This window comes from Brassica napus, chromosome A4 (genome assembly GCF_020379485.1).
Source record: "Brassica napus cultivar Da-Ae chromosome A4, Da-Ae, whole genome shotgun sequence".
In the NCBI taxonomy this organism is placed as follows: domain Eukaryota; kingdom Viridiplantae; phylum Streptophyta; class Magnoliopsida; order Brassicales; family Brassicaceae; genus Brassica; species Brassica napus.
Window position 1 is genome coordinate 8,662,290 of NC_063437.1, and position 15,613 is coordinate 8,677,902.

At 39.6% G+C, this 15,613-nt stretch overlaps 3 protein-coding genes across 3 annotated transcripts; 1 reads left to right on the forward strand and 2 right to left on the reverse strand.

The window, feature by feature from the left end:
- Window positions 1-760: 760 nt before the first annotated feature.
- Window positions 761-2,531, forward strand: LOC125608156. Its single transcript, XM_048778112.1, has 2 exons — window positions 761-1,675; window positions 1,758-2,531. Exons 1-2 carry the CDS (start codon window positions 761-763, stop codon window positions 2,529-2,531), a joined length of 1,689 nt encoding a protein of 562 aa, XP_048634069.1.
- Window positions 2,532-4,772: 2,241 nt separating this feature from the next.
- Window positions 4,773-6,812, reverse strand: LOC125607893. The gene is made up of 5 exons (XM_048777401.1): window positions 6,745-6,812; window positions 6,148-6,586; window positions 5,829-6,062; window positions 5,305-5,688; window positions 4,773-5,156 (listed from the first exon to the last, which is right to left on the reverse strand). The coding sequence occupies exons 2-5, from the start codon at window positions 6,584-6,586 to the stop codon at window positions 5,014-5,016; spliced, it is 1,200 nt and encodes a 399-aa protein (XP_048633358.1). The 5' UTR covers window positions 6,745-6,812; the 3' UTR covers window positions 4,773-5,013.
- Window positions 6,813-8,125: 1,313 nt separating this feature from the next.
- LOC125608157 lies at window positions 8,126-11,354 on the reverse strand. Its single transcript, XM_048778113.1, has 3 exons — window positions 11,114-11,354; window positions 8,277-8,986; window positions 8,126-8,209 (listed from the first exon to the last, which is right to left on the reverse strand). Exons 1-3 carry the CDS (start codon window positions 11,352-11,354, stop codon window positions 8,126-8,128), a joined length of 1,035 nt encoding a protein of 344 aa, XP_048634070.1.
- Window positions 11,355-15,613: the final 4,259 nt, after the last annotated feature.

Consider the following 15,613-nt stretch of genomic DNA (forward strand, 5'->3'; position numbering starts at 1 on the left):
CTAGATTTGGACAAAAGGTAATAATGAATAAAGACAACATGCATGTTTGTTGAGTAAAGAGAGAAGGAACAACTTCCAAAGTCATTGTTTTCAACGGTTGAATGGATAAGTTGATGTGTGGATAGGTTCACTTGTCTCCATTTATCGTGGATGGGTGACCGTGGAGATAGCTCGCTGTGAATGAATAAGCTTGGATAGGTGGCTGTGGATGATTCTTCTTCTCAATAGTATTAGGTGTGTGATTCGCTTGATGTTATTGAAGCCCACTAACTCAACATGTTGTGTGATTCAACGTCTTCTTTTTGTGCCAATGATTGAGCAAGTCATTCCTTATCCACTGATTCTATCTCTTTCACTGATTCAGTCTAAAAATGAGTTGTACAATTAAGGGTGTATCTAGGATCAAATATAATTGGGGGCACACACAATTTTTCCTTAGGGAAATTGCACTAGATAGTAAAGTTATCGGTGGTAATTGGGTATCTGGTAAAAATACTGTGCAAACTGAGGTAATACCAAAATTGTCCTCATATCCACAACTAAATAATACACAACGTCGACTGACACGTCAAAAGTGAAAGATTGACGCGACTGTTAAAACCTTATCGGAAGAACCAATAATGCAAACAACCTCGAAACTTCTGAAAATGCTAAAAACCAAAGAGGTCTGCCAATTCTCTTAATTCCAATATATTGTCTCTTCCGCCTAAACAATTATTTGTTAGTTCAGTCTGCCAAATTTCTTACATCCCTTTACGTAATGGTGTCTACAAGACTAGTAGATTTTCCAGAAGACATAAGAGATGAAACAGAGGTCGAGTTACCTCGGATGATGTTCGCGGATAGAGAAGAACCAGTCGGCGTGAGGGTCCTGACGTACCAGTCGTCCAGATCAATCAGCAACATTGTCAATGCTCTCAACGAGGATGAGATCCTATATCTGAGAGCTTCACCTTTCGGTAAACTATTGGAGATAGGCGAAAAACCGGCTTTTTCTGGTAGATTTGCTAGATATCTACTGTCTCGTCAACTTAAGGTTACAAAAAAACACGAAGCGTGGTTTCGTTTTGCCGGTCATCCTATAAGGTTTTCATTGCGGGAGTTCGCCATCGTCACCGGACTTAATTGCGGTGAACTCCCCAAAAAACCGCAGTTGAAGAAGAAGAAGAACATCAACGAGAAACCTTATTGGCCGCAGCTGTTTGGCAGTATGGAAGATTTGCGAGTTTCGCGGGCGGTGAAGATGCTTCGGAAAAAAACCGTTACAGATCCAGAAATCCGGATTAAATTGGCCAGTCTTGCTATAGTCTCTTCTGTGTTGCTGTCAACAAATATAAACATGAAAATGCTGAAGGAGTACGCTGAGCTTCTTGTAGACATCGAGGATTTTATGAGTTACCCATGGGGCCGTCTTGCATTTGATATGCTGATGACAAGCATAAAAAACAGGGATGAGATAGCGTTATCTCAGAATACCATCGCGTTAAAAGGTTTTGCGTTGGCTCTCCAGCTTGTAATTGCAGAAGCTGTTCCTTCTTTGACAGAAGTGGTTCAAGATGCGTGTTCTTCGTTGGAATCAGAAAGTGAAGATGAGGAAACAGAGTACCATGTCAGCAAAGCGAGGAGGAAGACATTGAATCCGGCTCACGCACGGGAAGTAGATAGAAAAGCTGAGGTAAGGTCATTTGTCTGGTTTGAACATCTGTTGATGCTTTAATTAACGCATGGGCTTAATTGAATATTGGTATGTTACGTAGGTTGTTGTCAGCAGTATTATCCCCCAAGATCCTCAACGCCCACTCGATGAATCCGTTTTGATTTGGGCAGACGAGGTGTTTGATAAAGAAGTCGAAAATCTTGTGAAGCTTATTAGTCAAAAATTTGTGTTTACGAAGGATATGTTCAAAGGGGGAGCTACTACTTCAGATGTGCAGAAGATGCGTGAAGCGTTGAAAAATGAACGGACGAATAAGCAAAAAAGACAGTTAGAAACAGAGAGTGTTGGCAGTGGCGATGACAAACTTGCATCTGTTGTGCAAACACTTCTCCAACCGGAGATAAAACGGATTGATGGTAATGTCTCTGCTGGGATTGCGTCGATGAAGGAATTAGCATCGACGTCTCTCGACTACAAGGACTCGGTCTTAGCCTCTGTTTTTGAAATGATAAAAGATATGAAATCTGAAATCCTAGGATCCCTAGCAGGGGGTTATGCTCCTGTTGCCTCACATGGACACCATAACAGCGTCTCAGCTGGCAATGTCTCTAAGACAGGTTTTACTAAACAACCTGAGCAACTAGGTGACCGAGGTAATGGTGAAGTAGGTTTTGAGGGTCACCATATCAGCCCCTCAACTGGCAATGTTTCTATTGCTGGTTCTTCAAAACATCCGGATGGGGGAGGGGATGATGAGAATGCTAACACAATCGACAATGTGTTGGAAAATCTAAGCCATTACTCAACCCCTCCCGAATCACCACAGATCTGCCCTGTAAGATTATCAGAAGTACATTTTGCAATAGCAAAGTAATCTCGTATCGGTTTTATATACCTGGTTAATTCGTTTTACCTGGATTCAAAATCCCAGGTTTCAAAGCCCTTCCGGAGGACGAAAATTCATCAATGGCGGCGCGTGCTCCCGGAGGTGTTGACTGCCACCAGGTAATTGCGCAACAACGTAAAGATATTGCCGTAAGCATTGACATAATGTAGATATGCCCATACTGTCATATATCCGTTGTAAATTCGGAACCCGGATTTGATATATATAATCCGAATAAAATTGTAACATGTTGATACATATACTTGTATCTGTACCTCTTGTCTTCTTTAATAAGATTCTTTTACCATTGAAGTTATGTTATTTGGCAGGATACGGACCCCATCTCCGAACATGATACATCTACCAATCCTCGCGGAGTCCCTGTTCCTCGTCCCAACAACCAACACAGTTCAGGATTCCGTCAGTATTGTCCGGTAAGAACTCTGTTGTTATAATTCAATACTAATAGCAACTAAACCGATCAGATATATTATTTTTTAATATAAGATATCAAAGAGGACGTCAAAACTACTGCTCGGTTATGGGTCACCCTCTGTTCCCGTCGTAGATAGCACCCGTCGAATGCATTGTTTTTCACACCTTGCCGCATCCCCCCCCTCACCTTAGATCAGATGTATACATATCAACACTATTAGTGTAGTAATGATTCGTTGTGTTACATTATGTGATATGATTTTTAACATCAGCTCTTGTCTTTTTCAGTCAGGGGAACCATCCTTCTCGTTGGGTCTTACTCAGGAAAATGCCGCTTCTACCCCTCATGAAGAAGATCCGATGGTAGAGAATGCAACCGAAGTTGGTGTGGGGAGCCATCATGACACCTAACTCTCGGAAAAGCAAACGTATGCGGATAGTTCCACCGTATTTACTAACTGGTTACCACTGCGGGAGTACAATCATAAATAGAGCCCGACAGGGACAACTTTGTGGGGGTAGCTACTATGAGATGTCAGTGATTCGCGAGAAGTATGTTCGTCTCTGCACGTTACTTAAGAAACCATGGTAACATCCTCTTTCCGCATTCCGTATGCAGTTAACACTAGTTCAAAAGCATGGAGATGCCTTATATATTTGTACATCATTTCAGTGTTATAAACGTTGGGGGAATTTCGGTTACACAGAAAGACATTCTGGATATAGCGGATAGAAAGCGGTTCTTACTTGGAAAGGCAAGTTAATACTTAAAATTGAATGATATATTTTTCAGGATGCTCTAGGAATTAATTAAAATTGCAGGTCGTAGATATTCTTATGCGGCTTGTCCGTTCCACCTTTGATATTCAAGTAATGGGTAAAACGGACGTAAGTGCAGCATTCCTGGACACTCGATTTGCGTCTTTGTTGTGTAGGAACTATCATAAATTCAAGATCCAAAAGAATAAGTCCGGATTACTATTCAGTAAGAGTCTCGTTGATGCCGTCATGAATAGCTGTCAGTGTTTCACTCCTTCAACGCGTTTCTACCTCCCCTTCTGCATCGGAAAAAAGCACTGGATAGGGTTATGTTTGGATTTCAGTGAGTCAAAGCTTTATGTTTTCGATTGCAACCCTGGTTTGACCGCCGAGACTGCTCTTCTTAAAGACATCCAACCAATCGCCGAAATGTTTCCAAACCTTGTGAAACAATGTGGCGTATCGGTTGCGGGTGGTGATACGCCCCTTGTCGTAGAAAGGGTCGAAGGGTGGCGAAGAACCCAAACCCTGGTGATTCTGGAATAACCACAGCAATAATGATTCAAACACATTCCCTGTTTGGGATTGACCCCTGCCTTGCAATTACTCCTTCGGTTATCGCGAAAGAAGCACAGAGAGCTGCAGTTATGTTGTACGAGTTCCATGCGAAGCTGTAGGATTACTTATTATTGTATGTTTCTAAACCTTGTGTTGATTATCATACCCGGAAGTTTGTTTCCTTATATCCTTCTCTTTTCAGTAATGAACTCGTGTATTTTATTGAAGCGTTAGTCTAATCAATGAGACTTTATCAATCCTATTACTATTGCCTTTGGTTGAACAGGTTATGAGTTAAATTCTTCACACCGGTACGCTTTGTTTATTTTTTGAATAAGTTTGAAGTGTCGGAGGGAAACTTGTAGATACATTATTATTTCTGTACATAACGTCGTTATAGTCGTATATAGAAAATCCGGTTACGGTTTCATAATGACGTTAGTATAAGAATTATAACAGGTTATTTAAAGCAGACCAAAAACCAAAATATTTTACATTGCATTTCAACATTCATAGCTAATATTACACAAGCTTTAGTTTGTTACAAAGGCCCCAAAAAAAGACAGCGGTAATCTTACACCCTTACAGATAGTCCATAAAGTATATCTTACAACCGTACGACTGATTTAAATTCAAAGACCAACTTTCATTCCGATTCCGATGTTATATTTATTCATAAACCATCACACTTTTCTTCAGCATTCCGAAGGTCTAGCCATTACTTGCCTCCCTGTTCAACAGCCCGCTTTCCATCAACCAAATCTGCTGCATCGATATGCGCACCCTGTCCCGCAACATCGGTCGTTCCTGGGCCTTCAACATATAGGTCATCGTCACCCTTAACCCTTGTCGAGGATTCACCTGTGAAGTATTGCGTTTAAAATATGCTGAAATGGTGCGATCACAATATAAATTCGGATGAAAATTTACAATATGTGTTAGAAATAGTATGTGTAGGTTTTCATAGAAAAATTAGTAGCCTGGTTATAAAAAATTGAATATTACATACCAACGTCAGATATGCCTTGACTATGCATGTACCCTGTTCCGAGTGTAGAGTTGTTAATCTGTGCAATTACCGTACCGCAGGTGTTGATCTCAGTGGAAGAGGCGGTTGGAGAAACTTCGAGAGGAAGTTGGTACTGAGGAATTTCCTGGTCCCCAGATTGTTGTATGTTTAGATTGATAGGTTGATAGCCAGTAAATTCAGACCCAGGAACCCCGTAAATCCTTTGAAGCTCCACAGCGTAAGTAGATGCCATTAAGCTTTCGTAATACCCATGTCTCATCTCCCAGTACCGAGCATCGTCGTAGCCACCATATCCAACCCTAACTCCACCGTACGGTGATGTTGCATACGTATTATGCAAGACAGAAATTGGAGAAGTTGCTGCTGCAGGGTACATGAATATTTAGTAAAAGAAATAATATTTTTTTAACTTGTTATATCGAAATAACCCAAAAAAAGAAACGCTGAATATGTTGTTATACTTTCCCATATTTAATGGTGTTATGAATCTTTAGTGAACCCACCATTCAAATTTAATTGAGTTGGAACTGGTATTGGGTCGGTAACGACCACATTATTGTCCGCAGTGGGGACGACTTGTTCAACAATTCGAGGGTGGACGTCGACATTCAGGTTAAGCGACTGTCTCGCTTTCTCAGCTTCCATGGAAAACCGATACATAAGCATCAGTTTTTCCGGGTCATTAAACTCTCTCACCACTTCTTCGCTGCACAGGAGGCGTCCCCGAGTCATTATTTCTGCAAGTTTTATATTTTTAAGTCTATATTTCACCAAGTTTAGCCGGAAAATTAAAAAATACAAAACTGTGTTTCATATTCGTACCATTTATCGTTGCAAGGTGTTGTTCCTCGGTTACACCTGCTCCAAGAAAACTGCGGCGCCCAATGGTAAAAGGACTCCGACATAGGTAGTGGTACTTTGCAACTTCTTTGGGACCAAACATTATACATAGTTTGGGCTCCATATGCCACTCGTGGACGCTCATCAGCATGTCGATATCAGGGGTTGTGCGAATTGTGTGGGGTGGAGTTGTCTCCCCATGTGGTTCCACCATCCATGGCGGTAGCTGGAAGGTGACAAGTAGGGGAGTGTGTCGTTCGATATTGAAGAGCCCACGGACTTTTAGGTCTAGCGAACCATATTCTTCATTTCGCCTGAGAAGAATGGAGTCAGACCTAACCGTATTATCTTCATCAAATCGCCACACACTTTGCTGCGTTTTGGACCACTCGCCTTTTGAGAGACGAACTAGACGTGCCATCTGCCATTACAGAATAATAACAAGAATTAGAATTTATAATTATTGGGAAGAAGCTGCTAAAGAATTCGTTGTTATAAGAACCCTATTTATTCAAACATTTTTCCTTAGGTCGAGAATCCCTTTTATTTTTAAAAAAACCTTACTTTATACAGACTTACAGTAATGTCAGACTTTTCTCCGGTTGCTTTAACTTTTTCCTGGTATCGATTCTTAAAGATGTGTTGTAATACAATGAAGAGGATGCATCTATTTATAGCAAAACACAGGATATACAAACCGGTATTAGTTTTGGTTCAAAACAAAACCAGAAAATCTGTCAATTTCCCTACATTTAATGCTTGCAGACAGTCTACTAGTAGGGCGTCATTATTACGCCGGCTGACATGACAAAACAGATTTAACTTTTAGATATATATTATATTTCATCATTATCGAAACACTCTCAATGTTAATCTTCTCATGTAAGTAAAAACGTGGCTTAATACCCACCGTAACAAGAGTGTCCACTGTTACGGTTGCAGCAACGTTGGCACGTTGTATAAACGTGGCTGCTTTTGGAAATAACGATTTTTTATTCTTCCTCATCGGTTTATTAAACTGGTTAAACCGACATAATAGGACCTAACCGGAGTGGGAACTAAAGTTCGCCGCCCATAAATGTAACGATATTTCCTTCTTTACTTTTACGAGTAGAGGAGTTGTATTATGGGATTAACTTGTACCTAGTGTTACGTTATATTATTAGGTATTGTATGTGTTTAGTGAGAATATATATATGACTGTGAGTACCTTTTATATCCATATTACATGTTATTTATTCCGGTAATAATCCCATTAATAAGGAGTACCATTTATATCCATAGTAAACAACATTTATAGTACTTTATATTAACGCCTTATGTACATGTTTATAATGTAAAGTGAGATTCATGGGTAATTGAATTAGTAATTTCGGTTAGCTATTTCCAGTTCCTGGATATTTTCGTAGGTTTTAAACTCACTTGGAGAGTGTATTGCATAATATTCTCTCCCCTTAGAAGATTTAACGATGTAAACTATACACCATTTTTATTTATAACCGGTGATTTATTATTCCATATGGGATATTTTCTTAACTTTAAACTCATTTTCATACTGCTTTCGCTAATTTAGTTTACCTATCTGGGTTTCCTCCTATTTGCTAAACAATCATTTGTTTATGCGGAATACACATCATGTATTTTCCAATGTTTACAAAACCAGGTTTCCCCCACCACATAACCGGTTATATTTTGCTGTTGCAGGTTTTCTTAGCTATGGATGGATAAGTATATCAGGCTTTAAATTATGTACCGATAATGCTCATGCTGTATCAGCATAACACACCCTGATAATGGAAAGAAGATTTTATTTATATTACACACTCGGGAATATTAATACATAATCATGTCCCAACCCATAACATGGATGGTTTATACATCAAACATCCAGTCCTCCCCCTCACTTACATACACCTTCATCATCCGAGTCTCAAACTTTCCTATTATAACAAGTGGGAGCTTATATAGCCATTTTGCACGTCGCCCGGTTATGTCCCGGTCGTTTGCATCTACCGCATACTGTGCGCTTCCTAGGGCCTCTTGTCTGCAGTAAACCATTTGCACCATAAGTGCGGGTCGTAGAAATTATAGTAATATGAACATAAAATTACCTGATATTCCCCTCTAGATAAAATCCTGGTTTTTTTGGGTCTACCAGGGGGTCTCCTGCTTGAAGGCGGATTTATATCATCCAACTCGTTTGTACTGTCGTTCGAAAGGATCTCAATTCTTTCTTCTTCCCCAACCGGGTATATGATGCTCGCATAAGCTGTCTTGTACGTTTCCAAACTGTAAAAGTCCCCTACCAAAGAATCAACTCGGACCTTGACACGAGATGCAGCGGCAATGGCGTGGGTGCAAGGAATCAGTAGCGCTTGGAATTCATGGCATGTGCAACACTTATCGTTGAGATTGACGTGGAAACTTTCGCCCCCTTTGTCTCTCATTTCATATTCACCGTTTCGGATGCATGTCACCCCAAACACTCCACTTCTTTCCAAATTTGAAGTGACGATCTCCTGAACCCGAGGAGTTAGAAAAAGAGAGCCTTCGCCATCTATTTCTCGTCTGGTCGCAAACCAGTCCATAAGTTTTGCACGAATGTATTCAATGAGAGAAAGAATGGGATATTCACGGGCTTCACGCAACACTGAATTCCATGTCTCAGCAACGTTGCTTGTCATAATGTTGTATCGATTTCCTTCGAAATGTGATCTTGCCCAGTGCTCGAAACCAATACCAATGAGGTACTCCGCACAAGATGTATTGACCCTCTTTATTTCGTTGAAACTGGTGTAAAACTCTGAAAGTTTATACGCACCTGCAGTTTTGCCAACAAGGTATCCAAGATGCTTGTCCTTAAAGTATGTTCTAAAGTTTCGCTTCAGATGGAGGATGCATGCGCAGTGCCGAGCATGGGGATAAACCTGAGGTGATGAGATATATTGTAACGCGTTACTTATAAATTCTCCCAACATACGAATGTTAACAAGGGTAAAAAACAACAGTTACGTTTTTGAAAAATAAAACCGGTTATATTACATATATATTCCCGTATATAAAACTCCTCCGCTTAATATTTCATTGTTATCGTTTACCGGTATTAGTATTAGTAAATTAAAAGTTCACCTTTGCGATTCCATAGTATATAGATGGATGTCGGTCTGAAACAAAAACTAGTTCGGTAGTGTCCGGTATGAAGGAAGTCAGTTTTTGAAAAAACCATTCCCAAGCTTTATCATTTTCTCCATCTACAACCGCTACAGCCAGAGGAAAAACTTGATAATTTCCATCTTGGGCGGAAACAGACAGCAAACACCCCGCGTACTTTCCCCGCAAGTGTGTTCCATCGACTATCACAACCTTTCTCATATGTTTATATCCGTCGATGCTGGCAGATAAAGCCATGAACATGTACTTGAAACGCGTACCAAACCCCTCGGCATATTCGGTATGGACGTCTGTTATACTTCCAGGATTTGAAAAAACAAGTTTGTCCAAGTACCGTGGGAGAAGATTGTAAGATGCTCCACAAGAACCCTTCGACTGGTCCAACGCAATTTCTCTAGACCTCCATGCTTTCCAGTATGAAATGTGAACGTCGTGATCCCCTTCCATGGCCTGTCTTATGTCATTTGGTCGTGGACCCCCCCCCCCCCATTTCCAGCGAACCTTGCTTTCATCATTCCTCCAATAACCGTATGTGTTGCTTGTGACTGGTATCCACTACGGTCGTCAACTGTACAAGAATGATGGAGTTCAACTGTCATAACTTTAAACATGTATGTATTCCTCAGAATCACTGCATACACCCGCCAGTTACATGTGCTACAAAAGCATCTTAGGATCATTCCGGTAGGTGAGGACCTAGTGTTTCGAAATCGGAATTTTTTCCTTATTGCGTACAAAGCCATATGTTGCTTGAACTCTTCCCTATCTTTGAAGACCATTCCAACATATAATTCATCCGCCGTATATTTTGCATTTCCTGCAAATTCGTCTGTAACAGTTAATTTTAGTATATATATATAGGGTTATTCTAAACATTTAGAAGTAGTTACGACCATTAGGGGTAATAGATATGGTAACATATTTAACTTAATTATTATCTTCAGTATATATCTTCAAAATCATGGCAAACATTAGTATTTTCATCAACATGTTATCTGCTACCCACCTTTGGATTCCTCCAGTTGGACCGAATTTTCTTCCACCGTGAGATCAATGTTGATTGAATTAGCTTCAGTTGCTCTGAGTACAAAACTTTCTGCACCCGGATTAGTCTCTGCGGGGAGACAGCATTAACATATTTAGTCTTCAATATTAAATCTTGGTCGTTATGTTAACAAAACAGATATTGTATGTTTATATTATGTATGCTTTAAGAATATACGGATGCTATGTTGTAAGTAAGAGTACCGAGGCTGCTGCATCTTTGGTACCACCCATGATCGTTATCCAGACAGTTCTCATTATAAACGTCGTTATGCATGTGAAAGTAATTATTCGTAAACGAATTTGGGGTGGAACCCGTAGATGATTCTCCAACGTCAACAACTGAAGGTTGGTTTATAGGGGTAATATGATCATCTACGAGTAAATCAATTTATAGGGTGAGTATATTTTCATGTCCACGTTTATTAAAATAGTTGCTCCTTTCTACCTTCTAAATCAAGGTTGATGAAATCATTACAATCTTCATCACCTCCGGTTTGTCGACGGTCATAATCGCTGTTTTGACGGCCATCGTCATTTTCGCTCTCTACGTATGAGTGATGTGGAGTACCTGGTCGATGATATCCGTCCGGAGATATAGGACAATCTGCATGTATTACTGATTCGCCTCAATTCATTATGAAAGGTAAATATATAAAAAAACCCAGCTATGATATTTAATAACTGGTTATAAGAATACATATATGAAATAAACACACAGGTAACTCCCAACCTTGTTCTTTTCGAACCTCCGTCGCCATTGGTGTTTCATGACTTTCGGTGATGTTGTTTCCCTCGACGTCCTCATCATCTGGCTTTTCACGACCTTCATAACTACCATTGTTGTGTCCACCGAACATCGATCTTGCCTTTTCAATCTCTAATGAAAATCGATAGACAAGTACGAGGTTTTCCTGGTTGAACAGCTCAGCAAGTCCGGGTTCACTGAAGTCAAACTCGTCCTCCCCCACCATTTCTGCAGAACAACCGAATTTGGACATTAAATATTTTGTTTTAACCAAATATAAACTTGTAAGTCCTTTACATTTCTCACCAAGAATAGCCGCAACCGTGTCTTCCTCTGTCATTCCATCACTTAGAAAAGTTCTATCACCAATTGTGAAGGATTCTCTTCTTAGAAATTGATAATGGGCTACATTTAGCGCTCCAAACGTCACACATAATTCGACTTCCTTGGTCCACTCTTGTAAAGTCAAAAGGAACCGAAGGTCCTGGGTAGTAAGTACGTAGTTGGGTGGAGCTGTACATCCAACTGGTGGCCGTAGAGAACGTGGAAGATGGTAGGACAAAATCATAGGTGTGTTCTTTCCAATCCCAAGCTCTTCCCTTACTAGAGACATTACACCCGGTATTTTGTCGTTTCTGGCTAATATATAATGTTCCTCCTCGGATGGAGCAACTTCGAATCGCCATATCCCATCCGGTCCTTTTGTCCAATCGCCACTACTAACAAGGATTAGTTGACCCATCTGCCAAAAACATAGAGGGGGTTTAGCAAATTTAGCAACTGTTGATGATAGAAGTCAACGAAAATTATTTTATTCAATGACAATTATTACCAGGGTTATCTCCCTCAAGGTCGGTTTGTTTGTCAAACCTCGGCAAAACAGTAGCTAAATCAAAGACGCTTTTATTGGGAGTAAGTGAAGATGTGTAGGTTCTACGAAGGTGGAGTTGAGGACTATATATAGAGATTTAGGATATGCACCGATGATACATTCACAACGATATACATCCGTATATTGATAGAGACGTCGCAATTATTACACCTAGCCTACCTAACAGGTAGCTATATTTTAGGTCTTAAATAATTTTTTAATAAGTCCAAAACATTTCCGTCTACAGACGGGGTAGAAATATCTACACCCCCAATTATTATCAGGTAACCGGGTATGAAATTCAGTGTCATGGCGTACCGATTTAACCCAGTTGGGTTTTACTGTTACTTAATTAAATACAGCTAAGGTACCTATACGTTCCGTACATTCCGGACAGTTGTTCTCACACAAAATGTTATAAATACGTAATAATAGTAGAAAAATATATCGTCCACAACGTAACTTCAAATATCTACAATCTACATTATTGGCGTCTAACCGGTGTAGCCCAGTTTAAAAAATGAGTTCCAAACTTTTAAAAATGAAACCATTGGTATAATGTCGGTTAACCAAGGACGGTAGGTCTTAAGAATCTACCCGGAAATAAAATTTCTGCTATGTAGGGAATATAAGTATTTACATTGGAGTGCATGTTAAAAAAATGTTCATTTACGCACTTACAAACCTTTCCCACATCATTACCATAACAATACGATTTTCTAAACCTGGGAATTTTTCTTTTCATATGGATTAAAAACCGGGTGCATAAACCCATATTTAACCCACAACAAATTTATGAATATCCTTACAATTGTATAAATTTCAGTTATCCGGTTTCCGTACTTGATTAGAAATGAATCGAATTTATTTACTTCCGCCGATGGAATAATCAGATTTAACCTAATTTCCGCCATTGCCTACCGATTTAACCCGGTACGGTTTTACTGTTAATTAATTAAATACACCAAAGGTACCTATATGTTCCCTACATTCTTGACAGTTGTTCTGACACAAAAAGTTTTATATACGGAATAATATGCGGAAAAAATATCATCCACAACCTAACTTCAAATATCTACTATCTACATTATTGGCCTCTAACTGGTTTTCCCCAGTTTAAAAAACAAGTATCAAACATTTTAAACGAAACCATTGGTATAATGTCGGTTTAACTAGGACGGTAGGTCTTAAGAATCTAGATGGAAATCTAATTTCGGCTATGTAGTGAATTTAAGTATTTACATTGCACTGGATGTTCAAAATAATTACATTTACGGACTTAATAACCTTTCCAACATCATTACCAGAATAATCCGATTTTCTAAACATGAGAATTTTCTTTTCTTATGGATTAAAAACCGGTTTTATTTTTATAATCACCGGGTTGCATAAACCAATATTTACACCACATCTAATATACCATTAGCCTTTAAATGTTTTTAATTTCCATAATCAGGTTTCCGTACATTATTAGAAATGAAACCAATTAACTAACTTCTGCCAACGGGATATCAGATTCGTAATTTTCATGGGGATAATAAAGTAAATATAATTGCCGGTTACGCAGTAAGAAAACGAAAAATAGAAGTTCACTTCAACAAGTCACATTCCTGAGAACATCATAACTGAGTTTCAGTAGAGGAAGATAAGTAAAGAGTAATTAAACATACATAAAGTAGACAATCAAAAACCCCAAGCGATACAATAAGGACATTAGTTTTGCAAACCCAGACTTCCTAAAGCTTCTGGTGTAATTCATACAACATCACCACAATACGTTTTGCTTCGGCTTTAACATGAGTAGGCGTGATAGACCTGCAGCCGTCTATCCCAAACATCGCATGTGACTGCATCATCAAGATTGCTGTTACCCCGGAGTGTGCGTGGATTCTGTTTTGATGTATCCCTGTGGGCCTTTCGAACACTGCCCCAAATTCACAAGCAATCGTCGGTTCCCGTCCGTTCCGATTCAGAAGTGCCGGGATCATCTGAGTAAACGGTTGTAGCTTAATCGCCATCTCAGAATCAGACACGACCGTTAGATTACAATCTAGAACTGTAATCTTCCAAGCCGCGCAGTCAAAACAGACACCGATCCATTGTTTGTTCCCAAGATCAAACGGGAAATAGTAATGCGTGAATGGTGGCGTCGTTGTGTCGTCACTACAAAGAAACTGCAGTAGATCTTTCGGGAAATTGTAGGAATCTGGTGATTTAGACGGCTCGAACTTCTCATAATGTTTGCACATCAACGCAACATATCTAGTGTCCAGGAACAGTGGGTTTCTCTCTGATCTGGAATTTACTTCCCTCTTGTATGTCGTACGAACAAACCTCACCAAGATGTCAATAACCTACGTATAAAATACGTTTCGATATTAAAGTTATTTGAATTTGTGACCGTACCGGAAAACAAATGTGACCAAATACTCACCCTAGCTGGCAGCGAATGCTTAAGTTCTGCAATTGCTGTTAAGTACGTCGACGTCACAGCCAGACCGGCGACGTTTATAACACTGTAATAACGAACGGAGACAAATAAAACCGTAATCAGTTTTAGAAATCAAGTTTTTTCCAATTTAATTTTGTAATGTACTTTTAAATAAGGTTAATTTTCTCAAACTTACAATGACTGGCTTAATTTTTGACAGAGCTTCGTATATTTAGACATTACTACGTCAATGTCGGAGTACGCATTGAAAGGATTAGCAGCAGGTGGATTAACGGTAAGATTCTCACTCCGAGGGTTGGTTTCTATCACGGCATCCGATGGGAGAGTCTTATGGCGCTTGGTTTTGGGCGATGACGGAGGTAGAAGTGCCTCCTCATTTGAATCTTCCTCTCCATGCTCTGCCCGTGTGTCCATACTTTGTACGAATCCAGTCGCATAGGGGAGGGGGTTCTGCTCTTCTCTCAAACGAGCAGATGAAGAGGCCACCTGTAAATAGAGGACGTCAAAACGCATTCATCACTACAACATGTACATAAGTCTACCATACCACAGCTGCGGGAGGGTTAATAGCGTGACTATTGTACGACCGAGTGGGCATATCGTGATTTGACCCTTCAGACATATCTCTGCTTATCGGTTGATGAACTGTGTTCCCAATCTGAACGCCTCCTGACTGAAATGTAATTATAGAAGCATGCACATATCAGACTCTAACAATTGTTTTTCACTGTCCATATAAGGAAACAAATAAAATACTATATTGAAATAGGCATTTTGTGGAAGAGATAGGATTTCACCTAATTAACGAGGCAATTTTAAATTAATAGACAACATATATTTGGTAAGAGGTAAATCAATAAATTATGGGAGAACGACTACCGCTATTTTGGTAGATCCATTGTTTTCACTAGTAGCTGATAAAGGGGGATCATGCGAGGATGGGACGTTTGGCTGCACAACATAAGGGATAGGCGAAGCCGGATTTGCCGCTGTAGATGTCCTCGCATCTACTCCCTGCAATATTTGATAAAGAAATTGACAAAGATTTAGAATATAGAACTGAAAATATAAAAATTTCCTTAATATCAAGAATCCGGTTATTAGGACTTAGTACCGGTTATGGATGTCATAAGTTTTAAGACTTACTCGGTCAGCCGCGTAA

Excerpts from the sequence above, each read along its gene's own strand:
- LOC125608156 (XM_048778112.1), top strand. The coding sequence starts at position 761 with ATGGTGTCTACAAGACTAGTAGATTTTCCAGAAGACATAAGAGATGAA. Across the intron at positions 1,676-1,757 it reads AAGTAGATAGAAAAGCTGAG|GTTGTTGTCAGCAGTATTAT; the intron begins GTAAGGTCATTT and ends TATGTTACGTAG.
- LOC125607893 (XM_048777401.1), bottom strand. The coding sequence starts at position 6,586 with ATGGCACGTCTAGTTCGTCTCTCAAAAGGCGAGTGGTCCAAAACGCAG. Across the intron at positions 5,689-5,828 it reads AACTCAATTAAATTTGAATG|CAGCAACTTCTCCAATTTCT; the intron begins GTGGGTTCACTA and ends TGTACCCTGCAG. Across the intron at positions 5,157-5,304 it reads TCAAGGCATATCTGACGTTG|GTGAATCCTCGACAAGGGTT; the intron begins GTATGTAATATT and ends AATACTTCACAG.
- LOC125608157 (XM_048778113.1), bottom strand. The coding sequence starts at position 11,354 with ATGGTGGGGGAGGACGAGTTTGACTTCAGTGAACCCGGACTTGCTGAG. Across the intron at positions 8,987-11,113 it reads GGAGGTTCGAAAAGAACAAG|GTGCGTATAAACTTTCAGAG; the intron begins GTTGGGAGTTAC and ends GCAAAACTGCAG. Across the intron at positions 8,210-8,276 it reads TATCTAGAGGGGAATATCAG|ACAAGAGGCCCTAGGAAGCG; the intron begins GTAATTTTATGT and ends GGTTTACTGCAG.